This window comes from Dasypus novemcinctus, chromosome 19 (genome assembly GCF_030445035.2).
Source record: "Dasypus novemcinctus isolate mDasNov1 chromosome 19, mDasNov1.1.hap2, whole genome shotgun sequence".
Lineage (NCBI taxonomy): Eukaryota > Metazoa > Chordata > Mammalia > Cingulata > Dasypodidae > Dasypus > Dasypus novemcinctus.
In genome coordinates this window covers 17,371,954-17,395,230 of record NC_080691.1, presented here as the reverse complement: position 1 = coordinate 17,395,230, position 23,277 = coordinate 17,371,954, and the positions used below count along the sequence as shown (strand labels likewise).

The following is a 23,277-nucleotide window of genomic DNA, read 5'->3' as shown; positions in this document are numbered from 1 at the left end:
GTTTTGAGAGAACAAGCTTCAGTTATCCATAATGTCTAGAGAGAGAATGACATAAGAGTTGGAGGTGAGCATTAAATACATATTTTCTTGTATAAAGATGTAGTTATATTTGTGGCACATATTATAGAATACTTAAATGTAGAGGCAATTTAAGAACATGAATTATTGAAAATGTGTGATTTGTTTCATAAACTTTGTTTTCAGGTTTTTTTGCCAGCATTAGCCTTCAATCAACACAAGACAGATGCATCTGGGGGATTAGTACCTATAGAAGGCTCTCATTCTGAGATTGATTTAGAACTACCAAACATCCCTGGGGAAACAGTAGAATATCACAGTATTCAATTAATACGGGATGAATTTTTAATGAATACTCAGAAATTTGCAAGCAATATTCAAAGAACAATGCAGCAACTTGAAGGTGAGGTTTCATTTTCTTCTCTTTAAGAATGATTAATTTACTTAAGGTCATTTAAGAGTTCAGGAACATTTTGTTTTACTTTATGATAATTCTTATCTACGTGGTCACTATATGAAAGACACCAAGCTGGTCATTGTAAGTGGCACAAAGAGGAATTCCTCAAGGATCCTTTAATCAAGCACATGAAGAACTGTGGCAGAATAAGGAACTCAAGAAAGATATTAGGGTCTTGAGGATTTGGAAGAAGGAGACCATGCTGGGGTAGTGGGGAAAAGCCAAAGAAGTCTTCATGAAGGAGGTGTTGTTTGACTTCACTTGAAAAAATAGGCAAGAATTTTAGTAGGTGGAGTTGGGGAGCAAGATTGTTTTAGGCTAATGAAGGGGGTTGGGAAGAGTGGCATGTACGTAAGTAGGGAGGGATCAGTGGCTGAGTCCTGTCTCATATATCTTTGTGTCCACGGTCTGGGGACTGACACAAGGTGGGCACCCGACAGCCTCTGCTGAATTGAGCTGCTCTGCACCTCTTTGGATGGGGTGGTGGTGTAGGCAGAGTCGCAGAGCCTGGGAAGATGGGAGAAGTGTGTGGTGGGTGGGCAGGAAGGAGGAGAGGCTTTGTGAGGAAGAGGCATCCCGTTTGGTGGCTCTACTTTTTAGGGTCCTGCATTGTGAAAACATAACCTAGTATTTATCAGCAGGGCCATTTAAATCTATTAAATGGGATTGTCATTCTAGGAAACTGGACTTTTTCACCCTTTTTAGGAATTTTCTCCGTTGGAAATGAAAAGACTTCGGAAATACGTGTAAAATACAAACTTTTTATAACATGCATAAAATATTTCCCTCAGGCATCTATTTTAGAGGGTTTTATTATTTATTTTCAGAAGTGAAGTTTCTCCCTCAGTATTTCTGTGCTTTTTTTTTTTAAGTTTCATTTTATTTATTTCTTCCCACCCCCTTGTTGTTTGCATTTGCTCCATCTGTTTGTTGTGTGCTGGTCTTTTTCTAGGAGGCACTGGGAACTGAACTTGGGGACTCCCATGTGGGAGAGAGGCACCTAATTGCCTGAGCCACCTCCACTCCCTGTTTTGTTGTGTCTCTCATTGTTTCCTCGCTGTCTCTTGGTTGTGTCATCTTGTTGCGTCAGCTCGCTGTCTTGCTCATCTTCTTTTTTTAAAGATTTATTTTTTATTTCTTTCTTTCCCCTCCCCCACCCCAGTTGTCCGCTCTGTGTCTATTTGCTGTGTGTTCTTCTGTGACCGCTTCTATCCTTATCAGCAGCACTGGGAATCTGTGTCTCTTTTTGTTGCATCATATTGCTGTGTCAGCTCTCCATGTGTGTGGCACCATTCTTGGGCAGGCTGCACTTTCTTTTGCGCTGGGTGCCTCTCCTTACGGGTGCATTCCTTGCGCGTGAGGCTCCCCCACATGGGGACACCCTTGGGTGGCATGGCACTCTTTGTGCGCATCAGCACCGCACATGGGCCAGCTCCACACGGGTCAAGGAGGCCCGGGGTTTGAACCATGTACCTCCCATGTGGTAGGCGGACCCCCTATCCATTGGGCCAAGTCCGCTTCCGTGTCTTCTTTAGGAGGCACCAAGAACCGAACCTGGACCTCCCATGTAGTAGGCGGGAGCTCCGTTGCCTGAGCCACATCTGCTTCCCTTTCAGTGCTTCTTGCACTCTTCTTTTTGTACTTTTCTAACTTATTTTCTCTTTTTTTCTCTCTTTCACTCTGCTTGCATTGATATTGTACAGCAGAGATACAAAAAATTATTTCTTATCCTAAATATGATTTGTGTCTTATTTTTGATGTAAAAAGTAGATGAGTGAAAAATATATTTGTGTTTTACATAAAATATTGAAAGGAAATGCACTAAAATGTTATCAGTGACTATTACTGATTAGGTTATGGGATTAAGATGATTTTTCTTTTCCTTTTCATGTTTTTCTACAATAAGCATGCACTATTTTTAAAACCAGAAAAACTGATTTTACAATGGGGCAAATCCAGCTCATTGACTCTTTTTGCATGGCTGATGGGCTAAGAATAGCCTTTACATTTTGAAATGGTTATGTTTTAAGTGGTTATGTAATGATGTACATTATATCCTCCCTTTTGCGTCTTGGTCTGAAAAGCCTAAAATTTTTACTGTTTGGCTCTTTAAGAAAAAGCTGGCTCACCCTTGTTATAATATCACCTCAAAGAAGAAATTTATTTTTATGTATGGAACTCTTAGAAATAGCTTTTTGTAGGTTATTGACTATCAATTTAAAAAGCTTTTATCATAACTCTAAGATACATAAGATCATAAATTTCAGGTAATCTGTTGCAGAGTAAGTTTTTAATGTAAATATATTAGTGTAGTTACATCAAATACACTTAGATATATTAATAAGTATGTTTATACAAATATGTATATTAAATTTATTAAAGTAATAAATAGATAAGGTTTAAAAAAGTGAAATAGTACAAACAGATATTGAATGGAAAAAACTGACTCCTGCCTCACTTTCATTATCCCTCAGTTCTGTTCTGTCTTGGCAACTTCTTTGAATTCTCCAGCAGTTTCTATTCATAGTTACTGCCATATCTCTGAATTATATGCTCACACTGGTATTTCTTCTTAATTTTTGACATAAACTATTATTTCCTGCCATGATGATGAGGATTTTGTACCTCCTTCCCCAGTGCTCACTTATATCCTTCCTTCCAATGCATGTATGTCCCTTCTTTTCATTACACAGTAAAGCATTTCCATTATTACAACCATGGAAATATTGCTTATTGCAGAAAAAGGTAGCAAACTATGATAATCTTTTCTTTCTTGTACAGCTTTACCCTCTCTTCCTTGGCCTTTCTAGCTTTCTTAAAATATCTTTAAAGGTTTTTTTTTTTTCCCTAGAGAGTCCCCCTTATTTTCTTTCTTTTTCCTTTTTAAAATTAAATTTAAAATTTTTGTTGTCTTTTTTTAAAAAAGATAAATAGATCACACAATCCCTTATTTTCTTGATGTCCTTCTTCACAGAGCAATGTGTTTCCCTTCTGCAGTGTGGATAGTGCTTTCTCAGCAAGTCGCATAGCTGTCATCTCAGATGCAGTATTTCCTAGACCATAGGACTTTCTGCTTTATTCCCTCATTGTGCTGGAATACATCCTTAAGTAACTTCCTAAGAAAGCATGTGTAGAAAATAATTTTATGAAAACTGAATGTCTGAAAATGATTTTAATTCTACCTCCACAGTTGGTTAATAATTTTTTCTGGGTATAGACATCTACACTGAAAATAATTTTAGCACAGAATTTTGAATACATTTTTCTTCTTTGTTTTCTAGCATCTGGTGTTCGTGATAAGAATGTTCTCATTAGAGAGCATGAATGAGTGTGTCTTAGTTTGCCAAAGTATTGCCTATACAAAGTACCAGAAATGGGTTGGTTTTTATAGTGGGAATTTTATTTCGAGTAAAAAACTTAGAGTTCCAAGGCTGTGAAATGTCCAAATCAAGGCATCAACAGAGATGCTTTCTCACCCAGCTGTTGGTGATCCTGGGGTCGAAACAAGATGGCCATTGATCTCTGCTGAGGTCCCTACCTTCTCCAAAATCTACAGTCTCCTGGAGCCCAGTTGCTGCTGACCAGGCATAGGGCTTGTCTTTTCGGTCTTGAGTTGCTCCATTGGCCCAGCCTCTTCAGGGCTTCGTGCTTAAGCTTTCACTGCTAGCAATCCTTGAGTCCCCTCTCTCATGACAGAGCTCCCTTTTCCTTGTCTCCCTCTCTCTGTAAGACCCAGTGAGAGGGCTGAGACTCAACCTGAGTCATGACTCAGTGATGGATCCAGTCAAAAGACTCTCACATCCACAGGAAGGGATTTTATAAATCCCTTTTTGGGATTTGTAAAAGAACTTCAAACTGTCAGAGAGTATTCTTTTTTTGTAGATGACCTGTTTTTTTCTTACCTGTATGGAAACTCGTAGAACTGTCTCTTAATCCCTAGTATTTTGAAATGTCACGATGATGGGACTGTGTGTGATTCTTTTTCCATTCAATTTTCCAGCCCTCTGTATTTTCAGACCAAAGACCAAAAAATTCTCTTGTATTTCTGATAATTTCCTCCACTATTTCTTTCTGTTCTCTCTTCAAATTCTTGATAGCTGGATGTTTTACCTGGTGGATTGATTTTCTGTTTCTTATCTTTTTTCTTATGTTTTATATTTCTTTCTTTGTTTCTGTTTTCCTGGAGAGTTCCTCAGCTTTCATCTTTGCAAGCTTTGAATGAATTTTTCATATCAGCTATCTTATTTTTAATTTTTAAGAACTTTTTCTCTGGTTCTGTCTTTTTAAAAAAGTAATTAATTTATTTTCTCTCTTTCCCCTCCTCCTGCCCTGCTGTTTTTGCTGTCTTTGTTGTCTTCTCATTTTCTCTCCTGTAGGATTCACTGGGATTCGATTCTAGTGACCTCTGATGGGGGGAGAGGTTCCCTGTCAATTTTCACCTCATTTCCTGGTTTCTGCTGCACCTGACCTTGACTCTCCCCTTGTCTCTCTTTTTGATGTATCGTCATCTTGCTTGCATGACTCACTTGTGCGGGGCATTGCCTTATCCCGCAGGCACTCGTGTGGACACTGGCTCACCACGTGGGCACTCACATGGGCACTGGCTTGCCATGCAGGCATGCATTTTCTTCTTCTTTTTCACCAGGAGGACCAGGGATGGAACCCAGGTCCTTCCATATGGTAAGTGGAACCTCTATCACTTGAGCCACATCTGCTTCCCCCAACCTTTTTTTTTTTTTAAGATTTATTTATTTATTTCTCCCCCACAGCCCATCCCCCTGTTGTCTGCTCTCTCTGCCCATTCGTTGTGTATTCTTCTGTGTCTGCTTGTCTTCTCATAAGGCAGCTCTGGGAACTGATCCTAGGACCTTCCAGAGTGGGAGAGAGGTGATCATTCTCTTGTACCACCTCAGCTCCCTGGTCTGCTGAGTCTCTTATTATCTCTTCTCTGTGTCTCTTTTTCTTGTGTCACCTCTCTGTGCAGGCCAGCACTCTACATGGGCCAGCTCTCTGCTTGGGTCAGCTTGCCATTTGGGCAAACTTGCCTTCACCAGGAGGCTCTCTGTGTAGCGAACCCTGGACCTCCTGTATGGTAGATGAGAGCCCAATCGCTTGAACCATATCCGCTTCCCTGGTTCTGTCTTTTTCATAACATCTTGTACTTATTTGTTGAATACCATATCATTTAAAGTCTCTGAGAATAATTATGGGAATTAAAAAAAATTTTTTTCTTCTTTGTATTATCTCAATTTTCTCTGAGGTCATTGTTTATGATTGTTTATACTGGGCTGCCTTATTGTTTATACTGGGCTACCTGGAGTGTTTTCTCATGTATCTGTTGAGCTCTGGTTGTTTGTTCAATTTTAAAATTAAAGTCACTAGTTTTTAAGTTTGGGAATGTCTTATCTAAGACATTTTGGTGAAGCCCAACACTGAAATAATGCTCTAAAAATTTTATTACATGCTAATGAAAGAGATGGAAATATAGACAGATTGTGACAGGACATATGGCAAACCTGTTATGCTGATACATGGAGGGAAGAGCCAGTGGTTACCTTGCGCATCATTGTTTGCTATCTTTTTCCTAAACTAGTGGCTGATTGTCCATTTTTAATTCCACTAGGTGAGATCAAGTTAGAAATGCCAAGCATCAGTGTGGAAGGAGAGGTGTCCGATCTGGCAGCTGACCAGGAAACGGTTGATATTTTGGAGCAATGTGTGATAAACTGGTTGAATCAGATATCTGCAGCTGTTGAGGACCAGCTGAAGAAGACGCCTCAGGTAACTTGTGCAGTACTTTCAAAGACCTCTGATACATTTCATGCTTGGCACCCTGAGAAAGAGCCAGGAGTCTGGGGATTTGCATGATCCAGTCACTTTCCTTACTGTTTTCTGACCTCCTTTAAAAGATCAAAGTAAATACACCCAACTGTCTTGCTAATGTGCTACCTGATTACTGCCTGGATTGATAACAGTAGCGCTGTGTCATCAATCAGCATGCTCGGGCTGCAAAACAAAGGAAACCCACCTCAATGGGTATAGTAAGGGAGGGAATTCGTTGGCTCGTACAACTTAAAATTCCAGATGCAGGGCTGGCTTCAGGTACTGTTGGATCAGGACTCTGGCTGTTCCAACCTCCTTTCTGTGGGGGCTTCCTCCCTAGACTGGTTCCTTCATGGCAGCAACTTGCAGCAGTTTCTGGCCCCACATTTGTATGCCACATTGTCCAGAGACAGAGAGGGTGCCCTTGTCTGGCATTCCCTGCCAGAGTCCTGAGATTCAGTCTGATTGGACCATGGAAGGTCAAGTGCCTGTCCCTGAACTAGTAACCAGCTGAATGCCCCATGCAGAATGGTCCCTGCTAGAGCCCTTGGGAGGAATGGATGCTGGGTAAATAGCTGCAAGTGTCCCTTGCATACTGATGTGATGATTACATGTTCCTGCATGTCACCTCTCAGGGTCACGGCCCTCTAGCTGAAATTGATTTCTGGCGGGAAAGAAATGCAACCCTCAGTGCACTCCACGAACAAACAAAGCTCCCGATAGTCAGGAAAGTCTTGGAAGTGATCAGAGAATCAGATTCTATGCTTGTGGCTAACCTGCAGCCAGTCTTAACGGAATTATTCAAGTTCCACATGGAGGCTTCTGACAATGTACGGTTTCTTTCCACCGTGGAGCGCCATTTCAAGGTATGCTGGATGTACTGCCCTTTGGAAAGTCAGCTCTGCAGGTTAGATCTCACACAGATTGAATGTCCTCTGAATTTATTTGTGCTCTGGTATAGTATTGCAACATCAGGAGTTAGTATTTTGGCCCCAACAGTGAGGCCAGTTAAAGTCCTCTTTGTAAGGCAGAGGAGCTGATTTGGGTGTGTGAAGTACTATAAAGGTACAGGCCCAGGGCCTGGAGTCCTCTGCACCTGCATTTGCAAACTCTCTGAGCCTGTTTCTCCTCTGAAAAATGCAAGTAATAGCAGAACATGCCTATTGAGGTTGCTGCTAATGCTAAGGGTTCTTGATGTACAAGGCCAGGTCCAAGTGCTTGAGGTCCAACTGGAATCTGCTGCTGAGTTGACCTCGGTTACAGCATAGTTTCCTGCCTCTGGAGTTCATTTCTCCTCTCTGCACAATGAGCAGTTTGTGAAGATTAGTGAGAGCCAAGAAGCTCACATGTGTCAGGTATACCAGCCACCTTCATGCTTTTGCCGTCATAGCGTACACCTTTACTTTAAATTGACTTTGAATTGATTCACATATATGTGTGTGTGCAGCACCTCATCTGAAGCAATAATACTTGTGCAATCATGGTTTGGTCAGCCAATGATATATGTTTTTCTAGTGTTCACTAAAATAAATATTTTAAAAATATTCCTGAGCGCCTCCTGAATCATCTCACTTCTTGCCAGAGGGACACATATCCCTGGAAAACACTGGCTAAGGTCCCCTGTAGAGTGGCTGCTTCTCTTCATTTAAGGGCACTCTTTTGTTTTCTCTCCTGTTAGTTCTCTTGAGGCCAAGATATGTTTTATTCCTTTTTACTGAGGAATAATATTCCATTGTGTGGATATACTGTGTTTTGTTTATCCATCCATAGGTTGACGGACATTTGGGTTATTTCCACTTCTTGGCTGTTACAAATAATGCTGCTATGAATATTTATATACAACTTTTTTGGTGTTGAATGTTTTCATTTCTCTTGAGCATATTATATAATTAGGAATGGAATTGCTGGATCATATGATAAATTATGTTTAACATTTTAAGAAACTGCCAAACTGTTTTTCCAAGTGATTATACCATTTTACATTTCTATCACCAGTGTCTGAGTGTTCCATTTGTTTCACATCCTCACCAACACTTATTGTCTGTCTTTAAAAAAACTATTAGAGCAGCTGTAGGTTACAGAAGAATCTGCAGAAAGTAGAGTTGCCATATACTTCCTCCATTATTTCCCTGTTAATAACATTTTCTCTCTAAAACTAACGAAGAAAGAAAGAAAGAAAAATAAACAAATGAAAAAATTTTCTCTGTCTTTTGATGATAGACATTCTTGTGGATGTTAACTGGTATATTCTGGATACAAGTTTTTATCAGATATATGAGTCTGCAATATCCCAGTCTGTGGGTTGTCTTTTTACTTTCTTAGTGATAGCTATTTTATTTTTCTCCCTATTTAGGGGGCCAGGAATTTGGGAAGAGCTTAACTGGGTGGTTTGTCTCAGCCTCATGTTAAAAGAGCTGGGGCAATTGGGCTGGAGGTGCCTCTTCCAAGATGGTTTCTTCACCCACATGTCTGGTACCTCTGTGTTCCTTGGCCTATCTTTCCACATGGCATCTCATCCCCTGGGGCCTCTCCATGTGATTTGGGTGCCTCATGGTCTGTGGTTTCAGGGATTAGGGTGGTTACACTTTTTACATGGTGGGTGCCTTCTAAATTGCAGGTGTTAGAGGCTGCACAGTATCAGTTCTGCTGTGTTCTTTTTTAAAATTTTTAATTTTTTAATTTATTTCTCTACCTCCCCCCCCATTGTCTGCTCTCTGTGTCCATTTGCTGTGTTTTTTCTTCTGTTTCCACTTGTATTCTTGTCAGCGGCACCAGGAAACTGTACCTCTTTTTTGTTGCATCGTCTTGCTGCGTCAGCTCTCCGTGTATGGGGTGCCACTCCTATGCAGGGTGCACTTTTTTTGCACAGGGCAGCTCTCCTTGCAGGGCACACTCCTTGCACATGGGGCTCCCTTACGTGGGGGACACTCCTGCGTGGTACAATTGTAAATCTTTTTTTAAGGTACCCGAGGCCAGGGATTGAACCTGGGACCTTGTATTTGGGTAGCTGGGACTCAACCATTGAGTCATATCAGCTTCCTTGAACTGGTTTTATTGTTTGTTTTGCTTGTTTGTTTTTGTTTTTTCAAGAGGCACTGGGAACTGAGCCTGGGTCCTCTCGTGTGGTAGGCAGGTGCCCAACTGCTTAAGCCACATCTACTTTCTCTCGTTGTAAATCTTATCTGTCTTTCCACATCAGCACATATGGACCTATTTCATGTATCTTTCATTTGTTAAAAACTTTCTCCTATAGTAAGTAAATGTTTTCTGAAATTAAGAAGAAGGAAACTCCTTGTACATTTATTAAGACATTTGAATCCTAAGTCTGCAGTTGGTTTCACTGCTCTCTTTCTCTTTTGGATGTGTCCCTTGGGCCAGAACATCACCCATGGATCTGGATTCCATGTTGTTCTGGAAACCATCCCTTCCATGATGAGTGCCCTGAGAATGGTGTGGATCATCTCCAGACACTACAACAAGGACGAGAGGATGATTCCACTCATGGAGCGCATTGCCTGGGAAATCGCTGAAAGAGTCTGCAAAGTTGTGAATCTGCGGACTTTGTTCAAGTAAGAAGTGGCAGTGTTTGTTTCTTATATCTATAACAGCTTTACTGAAACCCAGTTCACATACCATGCAATTCACCCATTTAAAGTGTACAATTCAGTGACTTTTAGTATATTTACAGAGTTGTGCGCCCATCACTACAGTCAGTTTTAGAACATTCATCACCCCAGAAAGAAACCTCATGCCCTTTGGACATCACCCCCCACGCCTGCACCCACTCACCACCCTGCCACCAATCTTCCCAGGCCCCTGGCAACCACTAATCTACTTGCTCTCTCTATGGATTTATGTATTCTGGACATTTCATATAAATGGAACCATGCAATATGCCATTTTTGTGTCTAGTTTCTTTTACTTAGCATCATGTTTTTAAGGTTTCTCCATGTTGTAGCATATGGCGGAATGATATTCCATCATATGGATATAAATGTCATTTTATTTTAGCCAGGACCCTCTTCCCTAGTTATCCCTAGAGAGACTGAAGACACAGGGTCAGAGGATCCTGAGTCCTGGATCTCCAGCTCCCCTCAGCTAGAACCGCCCCTGAGGATCAAATGTTGCAGGAGATGGAGATTATCTTTTCACTTTCTTAGAAAAAAATTGTATAGGCGAATGCTAAATCCTGGCATTCACTTTGCTCTGGTGTTAAACAGTCACCACTTTTGACCCAGGCTGGGCCACAAGGCCACCAGGGCTCCTCCTTCCAGCTCAGACAGCCCAAAGCAGAGCCAGGGCTTTGCACATGGGAGAGGGGCAGGGAAGGGCAGTGGGGAAGCAACGTGGCCAGCAAAGGCAGCTTGGACACAGCTACCCTGACCTTAGCAAACCACAGCAGAGCAGCTGCCCTTTCGGAGGATGTGCCGAGGTCCTGCCGCCTGGGGGGCTCAGCTCGGTGCTTGGAATTTTCCCAGGAGAAACACGTGCCCCTAGAGGGTGGCACTCAGAGCTGCCATTTCCGCATCTCTCCTTTACAGAGAAAACCGTACCAGTGCACAGCACAAGACCTTGGAGGCCAAGAACACCCTTTTGATGTGGAAAAAGGCCTATTTTGACATCCGGGCTAAGATTGAGGCTTCGGGGAGAGAAGCTCGATGGGAGTTTGATAGAAAACGGCTGTTCGAGAGGACGGACTACATGGCAGCCATCTGCCAGGACCTCTCTGACATTTTGCAGGTAGGTGCTGCCGTGTGGCTCCAGTGCACACCAAGGGGGCCAGAGTCCCAATCTGGCCGACGCACAGCTGCTAGGCAGTTTGCCAACAGACCTCTCCTTTTCAGGCAGACACTGGGGACACCGAGCGCCGGCGGGTCCCAGGGCCCTTGGGTAGAATAAGAGTCCAAAAGCTCAGCACAGCTCTCTGAGCTTTTAACACTAGCCAGTCATTTGCCTTACATTTTCAAAAAAATCACAGCTAGTTGTGATTTTCATCTTAGTTGAGTAACACAACAGAGGAACTCACAGATTATACTAGAATGTGCCAGAGCACACCTGTTGCAACTTTTCATTGTCTTTTGTGACTTCTCCCTCTTCTCTGTCACTCTTGCCTTTTGATTTTTTACCTCTCTAGCTACTCCTCTTCTGTCTCTTTTGCGAAATCCTCCCCTTCTGTGTTTCCATGAAAAGACTGGCCTTTTGTGTCTGTTTTGTCCACCTAGAATAATGCTTTTAAGGTTCGTCCATGTTGGAGCATGTATCAGAACTTATTCCTTTTTATGGCTGAGTAAAGAGTCCTGCATGTGTTTATACAGGTAATTTAATTTTAATAGGGACCTTCTTACCTAGTTATCCTTGGAGAGACTGAAGGCACAGGGTCAGAGGACTGTCAGTCCTGGACCCCACTGAGATTGTCTTGTCCCTTCATTCTCTCCTTAGGCCATGTCCATTGCTTCAATTCCTACCATCTGCCAGTGGCCCCCATGTTTCTGACTAATCTCTTTTTTTTTTTTAATATTTATTTTATTTCTCTCCCCTCCCCCCCATCATCTGCTCTCTGTGTCCATTCACTGTGTGTTCTTCTGTGTCAGCTTGCACCCTTGGTGGCACTGGGAAACTGCATCTCTTTTTTGTTGCGTCATCTTGCTGTGTCAGCTCTCTGTGTGTGCAGTGCCAGTCCTGGGCAGGCTGCACTTTTTTCATGTGGGGCGGCTCTCCTTGCAGGGCATACTCTTTGTGCATGGGGCATCCCCACACGGGGGCACCCCTGCATGGGGCAGCACTCCATGCGCGTGGCAGCTCTGTGCATGGACCAGCTTACCACATGGGTCAGGAAGCCCTGGGGATCGAACCCTGGGCCCTCCATATGGTAGATGGATGCTCTATCAGTTGAGCCACGTCTGCTTCCCTCTGTCTAATCTTTAACCTCTTGGGTGAATGAGCTTAGTGACTGATTGGATGAATTAGCCACAGTCCTTGTCTCAAGCAGGTCTATCCATTCATTCATTTTAAATATTTATCTACAAATCACAATGTACCAGGCACTTGTGCTTGCCATGAGGGAAACAATAGTAAACAAAAACTGGGGCTGGTTTCATCATTTTGCAGTGTCCAGTACAAAATGAAAATGCAGGACCCTTGTTCAAAAAGCAGGAAAAAAAATCGTTAAAAGTACTAAAAGATAAAGCTTTTTCCATGCTTCTGTGGTCTCTTGCCTTGTCATATTTTTTTTTTCTTTCTTTGCCACACCGTAGCAAAGTAAAGAAAAGAAAAGTGAACTTTTACATTATTAACATGAATTTTGCCATTCACCTTTTTATTATGCAATCCCAGTTTAATATGTAAGTATAAGCATATAACTTGTGTGTGAATCACCAGAATTATACAATTCCTTTTCCATAGCTTGTACATGCATAGGTATTTTGTTCTTGCCAGAACGGTGAAAATAGGACACTAACTAACTTAGCTGTTTTTATTTCACTTCTTGCTACGTGCTTATTCTACCAGCATTCTCTGCTTTCTCCCTACTATTGAGGAAGGTCTGAAAGGTAAAGGAACTCTAGGTTGTCCTATCTTTCCCTTTTCTTCTTTGTCATCATTTTCAGCATCAGAGTTTGGCTAACAGAGGGAAGTTACCTGAGTATGTAAGTATATGATGGGGTTCCTTGGTTGTTTGTGTTTCTTGAAACACCACTGACTTCTCTCTGTGTTTGAAGCAAGTGCTGGTTCGAAGCGAGAATGTGGCCTCTCCAGCTATCATGTCCCTGCTTACTTAGTCATAGGTGCAACACGCTTACCTGTACTCAGTTTGAGTTTCCTGAAACTCCTGTGCATCATGGGTCCACTGGAATTCTGTGCTTATGGAGCATTGCAAACCCTATATGTGAATGGGAGAGCAAGGAAGAACAGATGCACGTAGCACACGTATCTTCTCTGCTCACATGCGTGCTCCATTGTCCCATCAGACTTCATTTACAAATCACAAGGTTAAAGACAGAATTATTAAGAATTTCAAGTTGGTGATAGCAGCACGAGGCCCTTCTGAGCATAGGGCCCTATGTAGGCCCTCACAGTTCTCATGCCTGTGAAGCCGGCCCTGGCAAAAGTACACATAGTCCTTGGCTGCCTGGGGCTTACAGTCTAGTGGAGGAGAAAGCTGGTAAACAGATAATCACACAAATGAAGAACTATGGCTGGGGTAGGTGCCATGGAGAGAACAGTTGAGGGTGCTCTGGAAGTGTGTATCATGGGGTCTGACCTGGTCTAGAGGGGCTGGACATGAAGATGTGATATTTAATGATGTTAGGAGTTGTATTAGTCAGCCAAAGGAGTGCTGATGCAAAATACCAGAAGCCTATTGGCTTTTATAAAGGGTATTTATTTTGGGTAGGAACTTATAGAGACCAGGCCATAAAGCATAGGTTACTTCCCTCATCAAAGTCTATTTCCACGTATTGGAGCAAGATGGCTGCTGACGTTTGCCAGGGTTCAGGCTTCCTGGGTTCCTCTCTTCCCAGGTCTTGCTTCTTTCTGGACTCAGGGTTCCTCTCTTTCTGGGGCTTGCTTCTCTTTCCTCTGTGTGCTTACTTCCCGGGGCTCCAGTTTTAGCATCAAACTCCAACATCAAAACTCAACATTAAAAACCCTTCAACTCTGTCCTTTGCCATGTCTTTTATCTGTGACTCCCCACCCACCAAGGGGCGGGGACTCAATGCCCTACTGGCACAAGGGGTTTACTTGATATATCTAATCTATATATAATCTAATCAAATGCAAAATAATCTAATATGCCCAAAAGAAAAGACCAGTTTACAAACATAACCCAATATTTCTTTTTGGAATTCATCAATAATATCAAACTGCTATAGGAGTTAATAGGCATTTCAAACTGTGAGTGCAAAGGCCCTGAGACAGGACCATAGAACTGAATCATGGCTGAGTATTTTATAATTATAAGATATTAGATATGACAATAGATTCTTTGGTTGGTGGGACATAATACAAAGACCCTTGGATTGATGAAAGGTGGAAGTCTTTGTAACTTAGAGCACCTAATGAGAGAAGGCTGTCCACAGGGCTGTACAGGGGTTGCCCCTAGGGAGAGCGTTATAGCAAACTGGAGCTGGAGGAGATGGCTTAGGTCTGGCGGGTAAGGTGGGTTTAAGTTAGGTTTCTTGGGAGCTCCCAATGGATTGGCTAATTTGAATCATTTTATGGCTCTGGGGCTTAGTGACTGCCCTTAATTGTTCTGATACCTGGTCCTGGGGTGATCAGGGTGGGAACCTAGTGGTCCTGGAGTGTGAGACCTGGATAGGGGAGTTTGGGGATGTGGACTTAAAGCAGCTGTTCAAGAAGGGGCTCGGACAGGTCCAGCGCCTCAAAACTGTTGAATTTAAGGCCTTGAGCTGTTGAAAGATGTTTTCCAAATCACATATTCAAGTCAAATCTGCCGGTGTGTTTCTTCTTGTATCAATAAGGCAGAAACGGAACACAATGCAATTTGTTTTTTCTTGATTGCTGTCCACAATTTGGAGATATAAACGGAAGAATGTATTTTCCCTTTCTGGGTCGATCTTGATATTCCCCACTCTGTGATTTGGAACAGTACTATCTTTATATTGTATCTGTGGGAGGGGGAACGCCACAGAGACAGGTTATGAAAGGTTTAACATTTAAAAGATTTACAAATATGTAAATATATAGTAAAATACAATCACATCATAAAAAAAACCTGCGTTGAGACAACATTTCAAAGAAACCAATCTATACAAAGGTGGCGGCAAAAAGGTGGGGGAGAGCACCATGGGAAGAGGTGGAGAAATGTGCAGACCTTGTAGGCTTCTTTGGGGTGTCTGGATCTTATCCTTCATGCAATGGGGACACTACCATAGGCTTTGGGCTGTGGGACATGTCCTCACCTTTAGGTCAGTCTAGACCTCATACTCATTTGTACTTAGCAGGTGCATGAGAAGTCAGAAAGATAACTCCCTTGTGTTTGTTTTTATTGGGCAGGTCATTGAGGAATTTTACAGCATATTTGGTCCAGAACTGAAGGCGGTGACCGGGGATCCCAAGCGTATTGACGACGTCCTGTGCAGGGTGGACAGCCTGGTCAACCCCATGGAAAACCTGACCTTTGACCCCTTCAACATCAAGTCCTCCCAGTACTGGAAGTATGTGATGGATGACTTCAAGATTGAAGTCCTGGCAAGTAGCACATCCATTGGTTGGCTCTTGGACGTAAATGCCATGTTTTTCTCCACATTAAAATTGTTGGCTTATTTAGTTATGCTTAGATTTTTTTAAAAATCACAAAAATTATACCTGCTTATTTGTAAAACAACTGAAACGGAAATACCTAAGGTAGAAGTGGATGTTCATTTATCTGCATCCCTTCTCCCACCCTGAGTGTGATAAGTTTAAGTTGAGCTAGACACCGTGGCGTTTATACAAAGTTCGTCTCATACAATAAAAATTCACCTGTCTGTGAATGAAGGTAAAATAAACTAAATGTGGTAAGAGAATCACAAAGTGCGATATGGGTTTTTGAGAAGAAAGTTGTGTTTTGTCAGGGGTTAGGAGGCGTGGAAGGCAACAAATTGGAAGCAAACTTTGGGATTGGGGAGGCTTTGGACAAGTGGATATGGATGGGGGTAAGGGTGGAGACTGAGGAAGCAAAGGGAGTTTTAGGTGGTAAGAACAGCGTGAACAGAGTCAGCAGAAGTAAAAGGATCAGGATGTGTTTGAGGAAAAGGAAGTAGAAAGGTTTGGTGTAAGTAGAGAGTAGAGGGAATTAAAGAAAGAAAGGTGGGGTGGGTATACATTGGAGAGGACCTAGAGTGCCAGGGTGAGGAATGGGGCTTGCTTTAGTAAGCGGTAGAGAGCCATTGAAGGTCCTTGACCAAGGGGCTGATATAATCAGTATGATATTTCAGGAAGATTTTTCTGGGCACAGCATAGACTGGTTTGGACTGGGGAGATGAGATAGGAAGCAGTGGCCTGAAGTGTAGAGAAGGCAGAGCCTATGAAAGAGACTGTAGCTGAGAATCAGATTTCATTCTGCAGAGCGTGGGCGCGGCGGCCCATCACACTCACTTTTCAGGCTCATGTGGGAAGCACTACCAGTAGCATCCCAATTTTATGTCTTCAATATTTTTATAACCCCAAAGCATCTTTTCACAAGGACACCTGAGATGGTTCTCCTTGGTTATATAAGCATATCTTTAATTGTATTAAATTCATTCTCAGCTTCTATTTTAAGTGTTACTTAATTTTAAATTTAAATTTAATATTTATCCAAGCTTAGTCAAGTATGCTAAAATGCTTATATTAAGAAAAAGCAGTTCTTTGTTTAATTATTTCATCTCCATTCTTGTCAGTTTTCACAATTCGTATGTTTCTTTTGTTGTTTTTCTCCATATTTCCTAAGGAACTTGCCATAGTGATTATTTCCTGATTTATTAAATGTAGATATATACTAATACTCAGAGTAGATAAAGTCTTCTTTGTCCTCTTCCTGCTCTCCCCTTTGCCTCTCTGTCACCTAAAATAGTTTTATCATAACTCTTGATTAATAGTGTTTACGCCTGTCTTTGTGGCATTGTTCTTTGCTGTGCCAGGTAGCCTGTCATAACCACACCTGCTTTCTCATCTAACCCTTCATTTTTCCTGGAGTTAATAATTGCTTTTATTTTTTGTTTTGTTATGTACATACCCACTAATTTTTTCCCAACTGCTCTAGCATCTCTGCCACATACCTACCAAGAATGGGTTCCACATGCTCAGTCAGGTCAGCGCCATTATTTTCCTGGAGGCTTTCCTCCCAGATGTCATTGTTCTTCTGCTCCAGTCTAAATTGTTTGTTCTCTAGGCCTGTTGCATAACCAGTTGCTCTAGGACTTCCTGTCATCTCTCATCTGTGATGAGTCCTGTTTTCTGTATTTCATGTTTTCCTCTTTTCTTGTTGACTCCTTCATTGTGCTGTAGCACATTTTCTAATAGCATCCTAAGAAAGGTTTCATGGGCCATCTATTTGGGTCCTTGTTTGCAAAAATTCTGGCTAAATAAGGAACAGAATTCAAGTATGAAATAAACTTTTCTCCAGGGAAGCAGATTTGGCCCAACGGACGGGGCATCTGCCTACCATATGGGAGGTCCAAGGTTCAAACCTAGGGCCTACTGACCCGTGAGGAGCTGGCCCATGTGCAGTGCTGATGTGTGCAAGGAGTGCCCTGCCATGCAGGGGTGTCCCCTGCATAGGGGAGCCCCATGTGCAAGGAGTGCTCCCTGCAAGGAGAGCCGCCCAGTGTGAAAAAAGTGCAGCCTACCCAGGAGTGGCACACATGGAGAGCTGACACAGTAAGATGATACAACAAAACAAGACACAGATTCCAGGTGCCGCTGACAAGAATACAGGTGGACACAGGAGAACACACAGTGAATAGACACAGAAAACAGACAACTTGGGGGTGGGGGGAAGGGAAGAGAAATAAATAAAAAATCTTAAAAAACAAACAAAAAAAACCTTTTCTTCAGAAATTTGAAGACACTCCTTCATTGATTTCTAGCTTCCAGTGTTATTCGAGGTCTGATGCCATTCTGATTTCATTTTTCTAAAACTAATTCTCCAGTCTTAGAGAATAGGATGGGGAAGGGAATAGAGGATGCACGGTGACTTTGCTGGCCAGGATGGAGCAGCTCTGTCCTGTCTGCAGATTTTCAACAAACTCCTCTGCTCTTCAGCCCCTCACCTTACTCCTACCTCCTAGGTACCTGGAGCCTTCAAACATGTAACCTCTCTGTGAGAAGCAACCTGGCCCCTCCATCCTACCATCGAAGACATTAGATTGTAACTCTTTGCCTTCTGTAAAGTTATTCTCCGTCTTCCCCAAATTCCTGAGCTATTGCCTCTGAAGTATCCTCTTCCTTTTTCTTTTGTCTATATCAATTAATACTTTAAAAAAAACTTTGTGGTGGTAAAATATATATAACATAAAAGTTGTCACTTCAACCATTTTTTAAGAGAAGTTGTAGGTTTACAGAAAAATCATATAGAAAGGCACAGCATTCCCATATATCCCTCTCACACACAGTTTTCCCTATTTTTAAAAAATTTATCTCCTCTCCCCCCTCCCCCTGCCCCAGTTGTCTGTTCTCTGTGTCTATTTTGCTGTGTGTTCTTTTTTGTCCGCTTCTTTGTCAGCGGCATGGGAATCTGTGTTTCTTTTTGTTGCGTCACCTTGTGTCAGCTCTCCGTGTGTGCAGTGCCATTCCTGGGCAGGCTGAACTTCCTTTTGCGCTGGGTGGCTCTCCTTACGGGGCGCACTCCTTGCACAGGGGGATCCCCTGCACCGGGACACCCCTGCATGCCACAGCACTCCTTGCACGCATCAGAACTGCGCATGCCAGCTTCACATGGGTCAAGGAGGCCCGGGTTTGAACCGCGGGCCTCCGAAGTGGTAGACGGACGCCCTAACCATTGGGCCAAGTCCGCTTCCCAGTTTTCCCTATTTTTAAACTTTGAATTAATGTGGTACTTTTTTTACAGTTGATGAAACAATATTATTACATATTATACCATTAATTGTAGTCCGTTGTTTGCATTAGGGTTTATTGTTTGTTTTATACAGTTCCATAGTTAAAAAATTTTTTTTGCTCTGGTAACATATATCCAACCTAAAATTTCCCATTTTAAACACTTTCAAATATGCAAATAAGTGGTGTTAATTACATTCACAGTGTTGTGCTACCGTCACCACCAGTACCAAATCTTTTCCATCACCCCAAACAATCTCTGTTCAATTAAGCATTAACTCCTGTTCCCTATACCTACTCCGGCCCCTGGTAACCTGTATTCTAGTTTCTGACTTTATGAATTTGCATATTCTAATTACGTCATGCAAATTAGATCATACAATATTTTTCCTTTTGTGTGTGGCTTATTTTATTCAACATGATGTCTTCAAGGTTCATCCATGTTGTCACATTTATCAAAACTTCATTTCCTCTGATCATTGAATAATAATATTGTGGATATACCACATTTTTTTAATCCAGTCATCTGTTGATGGACACTTGGGTTGTTTCCACTTTTTGACTATTGTGAATAATACTACTATGAACATTGGTGTATAAATACCTTTTCAAGTCCCTGTTTTCTGTTCTCTTGGGGTAGATACCTAGAGGTGTATTAGCTGGCCTATAGGAATATGAAAACTTAAAAAAATCCTTTTCTGTCATTTTGTTTTGGTTGGGGAGAGAAAGCAGAAAACAAATACAGCTAATCTGTCCTTTTAAACTGGACATCAGCTTCCATTAATGAGCAATCTGCTCATTTCTTGTCTAGTTTATTTTTGCAGGATAATTGCATGGGCATAAGGGATAATTGGTTGATTTCTTGACCTATTTTTTTGACAGGTTATTGAGAAAGAAGCAAAAAATTTTATTGATGAATCTTTTAAGACACTTCGGTCAGCTGAAGCAGCATTTGACATGCTTTTGAAATTTAAGCATATTCGCTCACGGGAGGCTATTAATCGACAAATGATGATGAAATTTAATGATATTCTTGCACAGTATTGTAAAGAGGTAATTGAAAAATTGATAGCTTACCTTACAGTAAAAATACACTTGGCAAAATGTGAGCAATTGAATCACATTATTATCTCTTTCTCACTTAAACCCAAGGAAACTGAAATTTTCCCAAGTATGTCAGTAATATAGGTTATCAAAACACAGTGTGTGTTTGGTTAGTGGAGAAATTGAGTAATAATTTATCAAGTATGGTATTAATTTTCTAACATTTTGATAGATCTCATAAAAGTTAGCCATGGAAATACTCACAGTAATAATAGTAGTAACTGAAGTTAATCATATGCAAAGGTCTTATGCATATTTATTTATTAACTCAGAAGCATTTGTCTGGTACCTGCATATTCTAGGCACTCTGTTAGGCACAGAGGAAGAAATGAACAAATGTAGATTCTGCTTTCAAAGAAATCAGTTTTTAGTGGGAGAAACAGAAAGAAAAATGCTTATAATTTATCAAAGGATAAAACATGAAATGGAAGCCTGGCTACTGGTCATGTCTAGAGAAGATGTCAGGATTTCAATCAAACAAATATGCAGTGTGCATGGGGTGAAATTATAAGGCAGTTTGGACCATTGTATATGTTAAACAAAAGACAAAAGTACTGGAGAAAAGTAGTAAATGCTAAGTAGGAAAACACTTTTATATCAGTATTCCTTAACATTCCAACTGTCATTTCTTCAAAAATACACATCTCAAATGAAATCTTTCTTAGATAACATAGTGATGTTTATCACTTACAGAATATGTTTTCGTGCTTTTCAGGTCGACATAGTTAATAAAATCTTTGTTCAGAACCTTGACAGCCCGCCCCTGTATAAGAATCATCCTCCAGTTGCGGGTGCGATATACTGGGAACGTTCTCTGTTCCACCGGATTAAGCATACCATCCTCAGATTTCAAGAAGTGGAGGAGATTCTGGACAGTGATCGAGGAAAGGAAGTATGTTGCTTTGGCTGAAGCTGCTCCTTTTTTTATCTCCTGTTTTTATTCTAGACTTACAGGCTTCCCTGATAGTGCCCAGGAGCATCGTTAAATCTAGGTGGCTGCTTCTCTGGAGTGGGCTATGTAGAGTTGGTCGCGTGAGAGGCAGCTCAGTTTCAGATCCATGCCTGCAATTTACAGGGCCTCTCCTATATCCTTGATTTAGGGCTCGTATTTAAAAGTACCTTTTATGTTCTTTGTCTTTGGCATGTTAATACATATGACATCTTCCAGCTTCTCCCTGCACTTCATCCTCACCTTCTTGGGAGGGTGACTGCCATCTTTTTTATAATACTTTCTTCTCCCCCAACCCAAAGGATTTTGTGTGTTATATAGCAGGGGTCAGCAAACTCTTTATGTAAAGGTCCAGGTTGTGAATATTTTACTTTTTGGGTCATATAGTCTCTGTCTCCCAACTACTTAACTGCCATTGTAGCAAGAAAGCAGCCATAGATAATGTCAATGAATGGGCATGCCTGTGTGCCAATAAAACTTTATTTATGGATGCTAACATTTGAGTTTCATATATCATGAAGCATTACTGTTCTTTTGACATTTTAAAATTGCTTAAAAACATAAAAGCCATTCTCAGTTTATGGGCCATACCAAATCCAACCCATGAACCACACTTCGCTGATTCCTGCTGTATATAGCTTAGATTTCAAGTCATGCCATTTCAAACAAGTCCTTCAAAATGTATTAATGGATTCTTTCTTTTTTCTTTTCGTTCTTTTTTTCTCCCAGAAGGTATTGGGCATTGAACCTGGGACCTTGTACATGGGAAGCAAGTGCTCAACCACTGAGCTACACCTACTTCCCAACAGATTTTTCTTTTGAAGTGCTGGGGCCAGGGATTGAACCTGGGAACTCATATGTGGGAAGCCAGTGCTCAACTACTGAGATACATAGGCTCCCCTGAGGTGTTTTTTTGTTTGTTTGTTTGCTTGTTGTTTTTTCATTTGTTTGTTTTTAGGAGGCATCTGGGAATTGAACCTGCCACCTCCCATGTGGGAAGCAGGTGCTCAACTGTTTGAGCCTCATCTGCTTCTAGATTCTTTTTTTTTTTAATAGAGAGAGAAGAGAAAATGTTATTTCCATAGACAAAATGACAATTGCTTGAATTTTGATAGGTAAAACAGAAATATTTGGAAGTGGGCCGGAGAATGAAGGATTATGAAGAGAGAAAATATGTGCTTTGGAAAGATACAACAGAACAAATCCTCCCAACCCTAATGAAGAAGAGCCTACTTACCAAGGTACATGCTTCTGGACTCCCATCTTGGTGATGGCATCTGTCATTTTCTGGAGGTTTGATTTCATTGACCCTCGTTAATGACATTGATAGATATTTCCCAAGTCAAAGACATGAAGAGGCAGAGGTTGACTAAGGAGAACAGGAGATGCAGAAGGGAGAGATTTATAGTCTGCACCACGTTATGGTTGGAAATATGGGCTGGAACCTGGCAGACCTGCTGACTCCTTGGGCTGGTCTGAGTCCTGTTTCCCCATTTATAAAAATAATGGGATCAGATGACATAAGGTTGGGAAGCATCAGGAGACCCATACGAAATAGTTGATACTTGGTCATTTTTGACCGTTTACAAAATAAGTGCCATTTTGCATGATTTGTCCTTCTACTTAGCACTGAACCTGGCATATAGTAAGTGCTCAGCAAACAGATATTAGCTGTTAGGCAGGCAAGATCTGGGCCTGGCAGTTTAGGTCTTTGGTGTCTGAAATTCACCAAAATGAATGAACAAGGCCAGGTAGCAAATATGGGATTGAGCTGCTCTTAGCCCATCCACAGGGGCAGGTGCTTCTCAACTCCAGCCTATTTTTGCCACATGTCATGAGATTTTCCAAGTTTTCAAGAGAAGAATTCTGGGTTTCTAGGTGAAATTGCCGTATTTTTAAATGTTGGCTACTAGATTGAATTCTTTACAAACTCTATACGCCTAACAAAGCACGCATTATGGCTGGCCCAGCAAGTTGCCAGTTTCTCATGCTGTTAAGGCATCAAGTGCCCTGTGTTTATCTTTCCAAATGCACACTAGCTTGTTTGTATTGATTTGATAACTTCTTGCACTGTCTTTTCACCCATATGAAATGTCTTTTTCACAGTTGTCTGCTGTTACTGATGAAGCTGCAACCTCTGACAGGGGGGCTGTTTTCACAGTCAATTTTTCACCTGCTCTCAGAGAGATTATTAATGAAGCAAAGTACATGGAGCAGCTGGGATTCACTGTCCCTGAGTTAGCAAGAAATGTTGCTCTACAGGAAGACAAATTTCTTAGGTAAACATATTCTTCTGTTAAATCAGCAGTAAATGTTTTGGTCTTGGGACTCTTTTACACTCCTAGAAGTTATTGAGGATCCCTACCCCCACCCAAAGCTTTTTAAAAAGTTG

At 41.5% G+C, this 23,277-nt stretch overlaps 1 protein-coding gene across 1 annotated transcript in view; it reads left to right on the top strand.

Moving 5' to 3' along the window:
* DNAH10 (dynein axonemal heavy chain 10) overlaps positions 1-23,277 on the top strand; it is a 185,448-nt gene that overhangs the window by 16,284 nt on the left and 145,887 nt on the right. The window contains exons 6-15 of the mRNA XM_058281259.2: positions 205-426; positions 6,104-6,256; positions 6,934-7,164; positions 9,677-9,867; positions 10,840-11,038; positions 15,311-15,505; positions 19,715-19,885; positions 20,652-20,828; positions 22,001-22,126; positions 22,992-23,164. Of these exons, the coding sequence (XP_058137242.1) occupies positions 205-426; positions 6,104-6,256; positions 6,934-7,164; positions 9,677-9,867; positions 10,840-11,038; positions 15,311-15,505; positions 19,715-19,885; positions 20,652-20,828; positions 22,001-22,126; positions 22,992-23,164 (1,838 nt within the window). The remainder of the gene's footprint in view (positions 1-204; positions 427-6,103; positions 6,257-6,933; positions 7,165-9,676; positions 9,868-10,839; positions 11,039-15,310; positions 15,506-19,714; positions 19,886-20,651; positions 20,829-22,000; positions 22,127-22,991; positions 23,165-23,277) is intronic.